This window comes from Saccostrea cucullata, unplaced genomic scaffold, assembly GCF_032062105.1.
Source record: "Saccostrea cucullata isolate Sc308-1 unplaced genomic scaffold, CSIRO_AGI_Scuc_v1 ctg204, whole genome shotgun sequence".
NCBI lineage: Eukaryota > Metazoa > Mollusca > Bivalvia > Ostreida > Ostreidae > Saccostrea > Saccostrea cuccullata.
The window spans coordinates 62,213-76,446 of record NW_026940736.1 but is presented as its reverse complement, the minus strand read 5'-3'; the positions used below and the strand labels follow the sequence as shown (position 1 = coordinate 76,446).

Sequence of the window (14,234 nt, the reverse complement as noted above, 5' to 3'; positions counted from 1 at the left end):
CTCGCCTGTTATTACAGTTAGAGAAATAATTTGGAATTAAGGTATGACATAATTATCTATTATAAGTCCTGCCATATATAAATAAGTTGACCTCAAATGAGGAGGCAGACATAGTTGGTCTATCTCATCTGCTTACAATGTATGTTAACCATAAATATTGTAATGTCGTTTTGGTCTCCTATACCCCATCTTTCTCCTTAGATGCATCCACAGAAATAAAAGCAGACGACTGTACATGCGGATTTTCAGTATTCAAACTGCTGTCACTTAGAACTCCGGAACCATTAAACTTGCAAATTAAGACGAACGGCTTTCAACCCTGTAGCTTGAGAAATTTCTATCCCTAATAATAGTTCCATTTCACATCAGGTAAGTCATTATTAGAGGTGATAGAAGCTTTTTTCAGTTACGTAAATTATTGCCGCTGATGACATTTCCATTTAAATGATATCCTTTTGTTTGTAATCTGGAAAAGTAGCTCTGCAATCTCTGTATATTGATTAACAAACCGACGCAAGTAAGTAATAAAATCAAGATGACTATTTTTTTTTTACATTAATTTTTCAGATACCTGTGTAATATTTTTTTCATACTTCGAATATTTTCTTCTCTTATTGCCAAGTTATTGGGACAGCACGTATTGACATTTAGTTGTTTTCTCACTGAAAAGTCAAGGATCTTTTTTTTTTGCAGCTCTTAATGCACTACGGAATGTCAGTTTTTAAACTACAAAATAGTCTAATCCAAAGGACTGATGTCCACAATCCGTAGTCAGATCCCACTTCATACTCAGCGCCTCAAGAGTAAACACTCGAGCTAAGAATGTATTCAAAATTCTCAATGCATGAAAAAAAAAACTTCATCCACATCTGGATGTGATGCCTGAGTTACAGGTCTATAGCTGAGATAAAATATACCCCGAAAATTTATCGTGTTATTCTTCGAAAAGGAAAGAGTCCTTTTGAGTGAGGATTTATTTCACTGTCTTTGGTCAATACCCTATTCTACACCTCCATTTGTATTCCGTACCAATACCTCAGAAAAAAAAAACAATTGCAAGTCAGATTTAGAAAGAATCATTATATCATTGATAAAAAACTCGATTTTTCATCACTCCTCGTTTAAAGGCATCATTTCTTAAGTTCTATGGTCGATACACCTTGTCAGCAAATACAATTTATCATTGATTCAAATGCTGACTGACGTTTTTCATACTAATTGTTAGTTATTTATATTTCCTAATTATTTACTAATAACTATATTTATTAAATATTTACTAATTATTTATACACGAATTGACGACGGATTTATCCATTATTTCCCGATCATGACAAAAAGCATACAGCGAGTGTAGCCGGTCGGCAGGAGATGCTCATTCCTCCATGGCACCTGATCACACCTCGGATGTTTTGGAGGTTCGTGTTTGCTCTACTCCTATTTTGTATTGTTTTTTTCTAGACTTTTGATCTTGAAAACTGTTTGTTATCTCCATGTTTTATTCTAAATATTAATAACTTTTGTACAGAACAGACTGATGAACGGACGCTGCCCACGCATTATATCTTAGGAAAACATCTAATACCAGTTTCTTCAATGAAATATAGAAATAACGAACTGTAATCAAGTTCAAAAGTCATTTGAAACGAATCGGTAACAGAGCAAATACGGACCTCGAAAACATCAGACATTGGGTCGGGGTTCATGGAGGACTAAACGTCCCTAGAGCTCCAAGTGAGATGATATCACAATTTTTTTTCTTCAAGGGAAATGCACATGGTCAAGGGTTACTTAACAAAGCTTCAGTGACTGCGTAGTTAGTTTTTTCACGTGTTGATTTTATCACTCTCTTCCTGATCCCTCTATTTGTAAATTGAATCTACAGTTGATTGGATCCTATTTTAACGAGGCAATTGACATTTTGTCTCGACTAGAATCAGCAAGGATTTTATGTTGAATACCAAACAGGCGATAAAGTACCGAGTAGGCAGTTGTTTGTACATTGATTCTATGTGATTCTAGGAACGAAAATCGAAAACATGAAATATATTTTATTAGAATGCTTCAACATAACAGTAATAATGTATAAAATCCTTTTGCATAGAGCACTTATCTGATGTATCTTAGACTTCCATTCTACTCATGTGATATGGGAAATCTATGAAATCTGTATCTGACATAAGAAAAATTTATCACGATTACATTTAGAGGGCTTCCACTCGCCACTTTTCATCTTAAATAGAATACAATCTTCGTTTCCCTTTCTGGACTTTTCCCAGTTTGTATATGTTAATACACCGAAAGATGATGACCACTGTGAATTCTGATATGTTCCATCTATCCACAGTTCTTTCTCTGATAAACCTGCAATTAAAATCGATATCAAATATGTTGATACAGATATCATTTAAAACAATTTTATGTTACAGACACAAGCAGAAAATAATTCTTTTGTGGAGAAATACAAAGGGGGCGATTTTTATTTGACAAATGCTCGAGAGGAGGAGGACCACAATGTATGGTACTCTATCTACTGCAAGAAGAGATGAAACATTCATTTTTAATTTGTCCTTCTTTGAATTCGGGGGTGAAAGGTATCTCTTCAATAAGAGTAGAAACAAACCTGAGCCAAAATGTTGCGTCAAAAAAGTTTCAACAGTACTTTGTGTTTCAGCTGAATCAATCAATAGTAATACGCTGTTGGTCGTTGTTCTGCACTCTGTTTTGGCATCGTCACGTGACATTTTGGTCTGCACAAGAGAAATACATAACTTCTTATTATCGCTCAGTATATACTGCGATGGACATACTGGTAATGTAGAGGTTGTTAACACGGCTTCAGTTGTAAGGTCCACAGTGGTTGATGCTGTAGATGTTGATTCTATAGGAAGTGAAACTGACATCAATGTTGACGGTTGTGTAGACAAAGGCGCGGAAGCGGTAGTTTGTGTTAAAGCTGAAACTGGAAAAGTGAATTGTTTTTTGTATTTATCACTATAGCAGAACTACATCTACTGAACAGGTTAATTTCATAGAGACTTTTTAATGAATACTTCAAACGTTATGTAACTTAGCATGCAACGAGCTTTCATAGATTAATCATTAATATAGTTATGACAAGGGAATAAAATAAAAGAGACATTGTCACTAGAGGGTAAAATAATTTCCCACTAGCGTTGTACATCTATAATCAATGTCTCTGCATAAAATGAGTTATATTTTATTGACTTTAGCATACAAGAATTTAATTATTTCTGTAATGGCAGCGAAAGTGTTTCAGTGTCTGTTGAAATTTAAGGGAACAGTCTTTTTAGAATCTAGCTGACTTTACGAACTAATGCAATTAACCCATGCATCTACAGGAAAGGGGTAAATGACCAGTATAAAGCTTACTAACACGGAAGACTTCTATTTTGCCGTTGGAAATTTTCAATGCAAAGGTTCCTGTACACAGATTTTAACTAGATTTCCAACTTAATTAGAGATTCGGTATTATGCTTCCTGTCAATTCGATATGAAAAGGAGCTTTATTGCTACTAATCCCTCTGCTTCGCTATCAAGCTGTTTTCCTCAGAGTGAAAAACCCCATCAATTTTCTTTTTATATGTATTGGTAAATTTGATCTTTTTCGATATTTTAGAATTTAACCTTTAAAAACTGCTAAAGACAATGTTTTCATGGAATTGAAAAATGATACTACCTGTGTTGACACATACTGTCTTCTTACTACTCAGCTGTACACATTTCATGTTCGTGGATCCATTATTTGTCTGTGTTGTGTAAGAAGGTGCCATAGTCTGGAATGAAATATATGGAGATTACGATCAATATTCAGGCTCAAAAGTCCATGAAATAATACAAAATAGAAGGAGAGCAATCATGGACAGGTCTACAAAACATCAGAAGTGGGATCAGGTACAATGGAGGTGTGAGCATCCCCTGCCGACCGGTCACACGCAACGTGTGCTCCTTGTCATGATTGGGAAGTAACGGAAAAAATCCGTCGTCAATAATAAAGTTAAAGAGTTTGAATATGAACTGTTTCTTGTGCAATTTTAAATTTATGTATAATTATGAAAAGGCTTTGACTAGCTGAACAACACGTTCATCTGTATAAACAAAGCTCAATGCTTAATCTTTTTTCACATAAAAACAGAAAAACTCAAGCAGGTAAACACCTGCTTCATGATTGGTAATAGAATACCTATTGTCCTCGTACATGTAGTACCTTGCTCATGGGTAAGAAACTGTATTATATGAATATACTGTATACAGGGAAATTTTCGCCCCCGTTTTATTTTCACCCCATTTCGCCCTATCATTTGGGAAAATTTGAAACGGGGCGAATTCAAAGAATACAGTATAATTTCTTAAACAAAACTATGACTGGGCGAATATAAATGGGGACAAAATTGTTTTCAAGTGTGAAAGGGCGAAAATAACACGGGGCGAAAATAACCCTGTATACAGTATTTTCCATGGGCAAATTTGCTCCAGCATGCAAAAATTTATTTGGAATGCATTCTCTAGTGAGTTTGTGTACCGTTAGTAAATCCATTATGTTTTCTACATATACTATTCTTTTTTTTCATTACATTCCCAAGAAAACCTCCATACTGGAGAAAGAGCTAGAATTCTTTTATTTAAGCATTTGGAATACAGAGTGATTCTTCGTTGAGCGTAATATTAGATGAAAAAAGCAAACCTATGGTTCAAAATGTTGTTTTTGAAAAAAAATGAAACAATGAATTATAGGGGAGGAATTAAAAGATTACTAGGAGAGAGAGAGAGAGAGAGAGAGAGAGAGAGAGAGAGATTTGTGAAAAACTAATCAAATAAAAACACCATAGATGAACCTCTTGGCATAAGATATTTACTTTTACAGATTTGCACGTATCCATGACTAATATATATATATATTACAATTTTCCGTTTAATTTCACAGGAATATAATCCTGAACTAGATGCTTTTTAATTTTACGATCAATGAAGCATAATACTGTATGCATTGCAATTCTTTATACCTACAGTATGAAAGAATTTTTTTCTCCAGTAGGAAACCATTTTTTTTTTTAATTCTGAGAACAAATGATAAAATAATGGATTATATGCATTTATAAACAACTTTATTATTTTTCTTTATTGTTCCACCTGTCTGATTGGCTCAAACTGGATCACATGATCAAGTATAAAAAGTGTTACAGACTGGATGTTTCTACTTTAAAAATTTATAGACCTGCTGTTTCTAAAATTGGAATCTTTCTTCTGTGAAGCAACAATAGTGCTGACGTCACAATAGTCTTTATAGACTGGATGTTTCTAAAAACAGATACTGTAGCTGCTTTTCATTACTGTGACGTCATAATGCAATGGCATAACAATGCCTTGTTTGAGAAGGTACTGAGTTTTAGAAAGAAGGATTTTAAAACATTTCTTATTAACTGATAAAAAATAATAAAACAATTGTAGCCTTTTGATTGTTTGGTAAATCCCTATGATATATAGACCTTAGAGAAACATATACGACCTCGCACTTCGTGCTCGGTCAATATTTTTCTCTATCTATATATTTTTTTTTCATGGGATTGTACCTTATAAAAGGCTATAATTTGTAAGTATTATTTAGAGTACAATACATAAAATCACAGAAGAACGTATTTAGTAAATTTACTTTTGTTTTTAAACAAGAGCAAATATACTTATATATGAATTTCTTGCGCTTTAAACACATTATATAACTGTACACATGTTATGCAAATATCTACTACTATTTGAATAAAACTAATGAGGGCAAGTTAGTAAATGTTGTATGGATCCCAATCTATATGCAAATATTAATTAGGAAAGTTCTAATAGCATTCTCTTCAGTTCCCATCTAATTAAAAAGTATAATTTGAATGACAGATTCCTACTTTCATTGTATTGACGTAATAAAGTGGGAAACGTTATAGCGAGAAGTCAAACAAAAGTATTGTATATTGATAATAGTTTAAATATTTCTCATAAATGAAATCAAAGAATATTTAAATCATTGATTACTTATACTTGGTTTTTAAAGAAAATATTAAAATACGCAAGGAAAAACGAACTTTTGTGTTAAAAGTTATTGCTTTTAGATTTTAACTGAAGGTTTAGAAACTTCTTCAAATTTGCGTTTGGAAAATTATTCAGTGGTTCTGGTTTAAGCAAAATGTGCGTATATTACGGATGCGTATATTATTCTCTTCTGATAAATGTTTGGGCTTTGCTTAATTTAGAATTTGTATGGTTTTTAAGAATGAATTTTTAGAGAACTTTACTTGAAGTCTTTGCAACCACACATACTGCTCCTGCTTAAAATAAAAGAAAGAAAAAAGCAGCTTTGTCCTTATTAGCTCTACTGGTCAGAGACCAGAAGTGCTTATGCGATAGTAATGCATGTTTCAAAATTTCCGTCCGTCTTCTCTCTTGTCTGTCTGTCTGTAAACAATTTTTCAAAATGCTACTCCTCCTACAGTTTTGGTCTGATTTAAATATAACTTGGCACACAAGTAGACTACACTTAGATACATAATTCTGTGTATCGGTTTTTGATTTTGGTAAACGGTGTTGCCTTTGTTACTAAAAATAGAAATTTCTGTGAAATACTTTTAAAATGCTACTCCTACAGTTTTGGTCTGATTTCAATATAACTTGGCACATAAGTAGACTACACTAAGATACATAATTCTATATATCGATATTAGATTTCGATGAACGGTGTTGCCTTTGTTACTAAAAATAGAAATTTCTGTGAAAAACTTTCAGTATGCTATTTATCCTACAGTTTTGGTCTGATTTCATTATAACATGGCACACAAGTAGACTACAAATTAAAATTCTTTCTGTGTATCGATTTTTTATTTCGATGAACGGTGTTGCCTTTGTTTCTAAAAATAGAAATTTCTCTGAAATGCTTTCAAAATGCTACACCTCCTACAGTTTTGGTCTGATTTCAATATAACTTGGCACACGAGTAGACTACACTAAGATACACAATTCTATATAAGGATTTTTGATCTCGAGGAATGATGTTGCCATGGTTACTAATATTGAAAATACTCTAAAAGTTTATTAATAGCTACTCCTACAGCTGTAGTCTTATTGCAGTATCTTTCCACAAAAAGAGCTCAATCAAGCATCATTATTCTATTTATTGCTGTTGTAAATTTTTAATCCCAACTGCTACTTTTGTCTTCATTTGTTATAAGTACAAACCAGTAGAGCTTCAGTCTCGACAGAGACTTCTGGTTTTTTAAACGGTATACGATGTCGGGATATAGTTGTTTTTTTTCATGCGATGTGTATTTTAAATATGAAGAGACATATTTATTTGTGTCTAAGTATTTGTTAGAGTATAATAATAAAAACATATTTTAAAGATTATATAACATTTAGAAAAAAAGATTATTTAGGACTTTTTTTGTTGTTGGTTAAATTATTCCAATGTTAATGGCATTCTGTTTAATTTTTAGCTCTACTGGTCAGAGACCAGAAGAGCTTATGCGATAGTAATGCGTCCGGCGTCCGTCCGTCTGTCTGTCTGTCTGTCTGTAAACAATTTTTGAAAACGCTACTCCTCTTACAATTTTAGTCTGATTTCGATATTACTTGGCACACAAGTAGACTACACTAAGATACATAGAATAGTGCATCGGTTTTTAATTTCGATGAACGGTGTTGCCATGGTTACTAAAATAGAATTCTCTGTGAAATTCCTTTAAAACGCTACTCCTTCTACAGTTTTGGTCTGATTTCAATATAACTTGGCACACAAGTAGACTACACTAAGATACATAGAATAGTGCATCGGTTTTTGATTTCAATGAACGGTGTTGCCATGGTTACTAAAAATAGAATTTTCTGTGAAATTCCTTTAAAACGCTACTCCTTCTACAGTTTTGGTCTGATTTCAATTTAACTTGGCACACAAGCAGACTACACTAAGATACATAGAATAGTGCATCAGTTTTTAATTTCGATGAACGGTGTTGCCATGGTTACTAAAAATAGAATTTTCTGTGAAATCCCTTTAAAACACTACTCCTTCTACACTTTTGGTCTGATTTCAATATAACTTCGCACACAAGTAGACTACACTAAGATACATAGAATAGTGCATCAGTTTTTGATTTCAATGAACGGTGTTGCCATGGTTACTAAAAATAGAATTTTCTGTGAAATTCCTTTAAAACACTACTCCTTCTACAGTTTTGGTCTGATTTCAATATAACTTGGCACACAAGTAGACTACACTAAGATTTTTTTTACATAGAATAGTGCATCGGTTTTTGATTTCAATGAACGGTGTTGCCATGTTTACTAAAAATAGAATTCTCTGTGAAATTTCTTTAAAACACTACTCCTTCAACAGTTTTGGTCTGATTTCAATATAACTTGGCACACAAGTAGACTACACTAAGATACATAGAATAGTGCATCGGTTTTTGATTTCGATGAACGGTGTTGCCATGGTTACTAAAAATAGAATTTTCTGTGAAATTCCTTTAAAACGCTACTCCTTCTACAGTTTTAGTTTGATTTCAAAATAAGCTGGCACACAAGTAGACTACACAAAGATACATAAAATAGTGCAATGGTTTTTGATAAGTACAAACCAGTAGAGCTACAGTCTCGACAGAGACTTCTGGTTCTTTTCATAACAGTATTTTAAAACTTTGAATACAGTTAGGATGTTATGATCTTTTTAAATAATCTTTCCTTTTTATTATTATCATGTTTATTATCTTGTACAAGTATTTTTATTTGTTTCTCTGTCTTGGCCTATTATACATGTATAAGGAGAGGGTCTGCGTATGCGTTGCTTGTTTTCCCATTCCTGGTTAAATTCTTCAATAAAATATGCAAGAAGTATTTGTTTTCTTCTTTTTTTTATGAAGTTTCTACCGAAATGAAACGAAGTAATTTCTTAAGAGAATTTAAGAAGAGCATATCATAGATGTAATGAAGTCTAAGACTGAAATCGGTGGTTCTTCGAAAAAATCTAGGAAATTCTTAAAGTAGGAATAACACAAAAAATGACGGAAATTATCACGGGTTAGCTGTACAAATGTACAGGCCTAGGGGCACAATTTTAGAAATATTTGGATCATGACAAAGTGACTTTTCGGTACTTAGTTCTTACAAGTGAAGAGCTATTGATTGTCATGTTTAAAAGTCATTCTTGCAGACTTTGTCTGAGTGGTTTATGTAATATGTAGTGACAAATGAAATATTCACAAATATTATCATTAGGAGGATAAAAATATATAAATACTGATGGCCAGAGTTCCTAACATAACAAATAGGTTAATGAAGGAGATTTTAGAGAGATTTTTATTGTCAGATACTGTAGAACTAGAATACATTACGGTGTTTTTAATTTCACTATGTTCACGATTTAAGAATTTTCCGCGAACTTTAAACCATCGTTATTATTAATTCACTTCATTTCTACCTAAAAGCAGACATAATACCTGAATATTTATAAACGATTTTCCCTGAAATTAAAACCACCGTGAAAGGTAACTTTCTAACAAACCGTGAAATTTTAGACACGTAAAATTACAGACGTCTACATTATACAAACACAGCAACTATAAAACAAAATGTCAAAACACTGTAACAAAGAAGATAGAGCAAATTTTAGTTAAACAAACAAACAAACAAAACACAGCAAAATAAAAACAACCAGTAAGCACAACAAAGAAATTTAAGTTAGAATTATGAAACTTCTCATTTGAATATTTAGTAGGTTTATGGAGAGAACAAACTTTTTCTAATATAAATTAGTGAAATGGAGAATTTGTTTTGAAGAACTTCTTTAGAAAAAAATCTTCAAGTAGGTCAAAGAAAGCAATAATTTCCAAAAAAAATCTAGTACCGTATAGCGGGTTTTCTTGGCTGGTGTAAAAATATGGCGTTTTGTCTGCTCAAATATTTATATAGCAAATGTATCACTGTATAGGAAAAATCTCTTGATCTACTTTATTAAAAAAAATTAGGTGTACCTTTTTGACAATAATGGCATAATTTAACTTCGAAGGTTTAAGAGAACTCAGCTTTTTATCCTGTATAGTGTAGAGGTGTAATTATATGGTGTTTCATGCATCTTTTAATGGTTTGCTTGCAAAATGCATAGCTATAAAGGGATTTTGTTAGATATCAAAAACCCTCCTATTTCATGAATCATGAAAATTTAAAATTTGATATGGCATTCAAATTCAAACATATAATTTAAGTTTAGTTTGATCATTTAATTATTCTTAATGTTACATTGGTTTTGGACTTAAGTCTGTTCTCAGTTTATGGTCTTGGGTCTTCGAACAAACTGATGGTTATTATGATGGGCACTAATTGTGCTTCTTTATTTATTTAGCTGACCTGTTTTTATATTTCCATGAAGCAAAAACTTCCACATGAAAAGAAGAAAAGGCTAGGTGTGGCCTAGAACTCACCATTTAGACATATCGACGATGTTTTATTAATAAACAATTAGTTACTTTCATCCCAATGTCGATTCGATATATAGAAGTGAACTTAATATAAAAGATACTACCGACTCTAGCTGCCTCATCTGTTTCATGTTTGGATGTTTTACTAACTATAGATGATAAGATACTACCGAGTCTAGCTGTCTCATCTGTTTCATGTTTGGATGTTTTACTAACTATAGATGATAAGATATTACCGAGTTTAGCTGTCTCATCTGTTTCATGTTTGGATGTTTTACTAACTATAGATAATAAGATATTACCGAGTCTAGCTGTCTCATCTGTTTCATGTTTGGATGTTTTACTAACTATAGATGATAAGATATTACCGAGTCTAGCTGTCTCATCTGTTTCATGTTTGGATGTTTTACTAACTATAGATAATAAGATACTACCGAGTCTAGCTGTCTCATCTGTTTCATGTTTGGATGTTTTACTAACTATAGATAATAAGTTATTACCGAGTCTAGCTGTCTCATCTGTTTCATGTTTGGATGTTTTACTTACTATAGATAATAAGATACTACCGAGTCTAGCTGTCTCATCTGTTTCATGTTTGGATGTTTTACTAACTATAGATAATAAGATACTACCGAGTCTAGCTGCCTCATCTGTTTCATGTTTGGATGTTTTACTAACTATAGATAATAAGATACTACCGAGTCTAGCTGCCTCATCTGTTTCATGTTTGGATGTTTTACTAACTATAGATAATAAGATACTAAAGCTGTCTCATCTGTTTCATGTTTGGATGTTTTACTAACTATAGATGATAAGATATTACCGAGTCTAGCTGTCTCATCTGTTTCATGTTTGGATGTTTTACTAACTATAGATAATAAGATACTACCGAGTCTAGCTGTCTCATCTGTTTCATGTTTGGATGTTTTACTAACTATAGATAATAAGATATTACCGAGTCTAGCTGTCTCATCTGTTTCATGTTTGGATGTTTTACTTACTATAGATAATAAGATACTACCGAGTCTAGCTGTCTCATCTGTTTCATGTTTGGATGTTTTACTAACTATAGATAATAAGATACTACCGAGTCTAGCTGCCTCATCTGTTTCATGTTTGGATGTTTTACTAACTATAGATAATAAGATACTACCGAGTCTAGCTGCCTCGTCTGTTTCATGTTTGGATGTTTTATCAAACTACAAATGATAAGGGCAAACTGTAGGACAAACTAGATGACATTAACTTTTCCATTGTTAACTGTACTTTGTAGTAATATTCTGCAATCGTCAGAGTTCCCGGGTACAATCAATTTAAACCGAGGCAGGTTACTGACAGATAAGTTTTCAACGACCCAGTTAAAAGTCGTCAATTTGTAGATTCTATGGTCGACCTTAGCAAATGTAAGTTTATTATATCATTGAGTATTTTGGCTGACTTGATTTAAACCAATTGTTAGACCTTTATTTTATACTGAAATTGACCACGGAATGTTCTGTCTGACTGATCAATACATAGGGCCCATGGCGGGTGTGACCGATCAAAAAGTGGATGCTTACTCCTTCTGGGCACCTTATCCCACTTCTGGACGTTCCAGTGGTCCGTGTATATGCCTTTACATAGATGTGTATTATCTATAGATCGATCAGTGTTCATAACCTTCACTTTTATCATACTTAGTAATCTGTTTTCTACAACTCTCTTATATGATTCAGAATGAAATATATGATGATAACAACATTATTCAAGCTCAAGGTACATTAAACCTTACAAAATTGGAGCAGAGCAAATACGGACCTCCAAAACACCGGAGGTGGAATAGGTGCCATAGATGTTTGAGCATCCCCTGCCGACCAGTCAAACCCGCCGTGTTTTCTTTGCCTTGATCGCGAAATGACGAGAAAATCCGTCGACAATTCAGTTTATAAATAATTGTATACAATTAGCATAAAAACGTCAGTCAGCATTTGACTTAATGATAAATTGTATTTGCTGACGAGGTCATGGTATCGACCATAGAGCTAACGAAATGATGACTATTAATAGTCTTGTTTCATCAACATGGTTGTCAATAATTTACCTTGTTTTAGAAATTGTCCATATGGAGAGCATGCTCTTGCGTATCGAATCAACTGAGAGATATTAATCCCGTATGCAGGGGATGGAGGTACATGCTTATTGCTGCATAAGCAAGGGAAGTTGACGATTGAAAAGTTCAAGTTATCACGTTTATCATAAAGCTTTGTTACTAAATTATCACAAACGTCTTTTTCAAGTAAAATATCCAAATATGAAACAGATATGACGTACAGACTCTGTGGTATCTTTTAATTCAAGCTCACCGTGATATTAATCGTATCGACATAAGAATGAAAATAACCATTGTTGATTGACAATACGTCGTCAATATACCTAAATGTTGAGTTGAAATCCACAGCAAGTGTTTTTTTCTCTCTTTTCACGCATAAGATTTTAAATTAAACGAAGATACTGTAGCTTTGTTTTTTAAAATATATTCATTTGTGATAGAAGTTTTGTTTTACTTAGCTATGATATATCAATTTTACGACCAATATTTACCTTTTTGAAAGCGGTCGAGTTAGATTCAAAACTGTGATGTCAAAAGTTTTTTTTTTTTCATCAATTTGTGCTTACAAAGTATTTAATTTTTATTTGTTTGTTTGTTTGTTTTGGTTTTTAGTTTGTTTTATTTTGTTTGTCTATTTTTACACTTACTTGTAGCGGTATTTTTCTCTAATAAAGGACACATTGGTTTATTGTCTAAGGATTATTTGTAGAGTCGAAGATGTTTTGAGGATCATAACTAGTGTCATTTTGCGAAAAAGTATGCGGAAACATTTTGTATTCGTCATTTACTGTTCTCAAAATGATGTGATAATTTGTTGAGTTCCTGTCTGTATTAGTCATGTACACAATGTGATGCAAGAATACTGATATCTGTATTTAAATAAAAATTATGTTTAAATATTTTATGTTTATAAATGGTGATCATTTCGATGTCTACAAGTGACTCTAAATTAAATGCAATGTTTCACGGAGATTAAAAAAATATTAGATAAAATTATTCTTAATGTGAATAACCATTGGTCTTAAGATACTCTGATAATTATTTCTTAAATAAGGTATTTCACTGTTATATTTATGTGAATGATCGATAATTGTCTTTGTACTTTTGGGGGACGCTGAAAAGAATTCTACAACATTCAAATACTAAAAAACTAAACAGACAAGTTTCTTCAAAAACTTGAAATAAGTATGATGGATGAAAACAATAAGGAAAGAGTTTCTATTGCGAACTTGCGATAGAGAAAAATAAAAAAATTGAAAATTCTCACAGTTGGAACGTCCGCCATATCCACATATGTAAAGAATGGGTCTGTTAAAATTTTTGACTGATCACTCTCTGTCTCAATGCTACTCCAGTATAAATCACAAATTAGATTTTGTCTGTTATAGCTCACAGATACACATTTACCGCGGGATTTGCATTCTCTAATGCACATAATATATCCGAGACCATTCACAGAATCCAACAAACGATCTTTCATTCGAACACCCTCTTGCTTTTTCAATCCCGTGGACCAAACTTTCGAAGCTACAAAATCCCTCGATATTATGTACAACAGAAATAAAGCTAATAATTTCTCAAAAAATCCCAAAAAATTTCTCATGGTTTTCAAATAAGGTTTTTTGAAGATTTTAAAAGGAAAGTTAATTTCGACAACCATCAGATCGACTACCTCG

At 32.6% G+C, this 14,234-nt stretch overlaps 1 protein-coding gene across 1 annotated transcript; it reads right to left on the bottom strand.

The window, feature by feature from the left end:
• Positions 1–2,033: 2,033 nt before the first annotated feature.
• LOC134256160 (uncharacterized) lies at positions 2,034–14,234 on the bottom strand. Its single transcript, XM_062738780.1, has 4 exons — positions 13,826–14,234; positions 3,698–3,794; positions 2,621–2,959; positions 2,034–2,361 (listed from the first exon to the last, which is right to left on the bottom strand). The coding sequence occupies exons 1-4, from the start codon at positions 14,216–14,218 to the stop codon at positions 2,156–2,158; spliced, it is 1,035 nt and encodes a 344-aa protein (XP_062594764.1). The 5' UTR covers positions 14,219–14,234; the 3' UTR covers positions 2,034–2,155.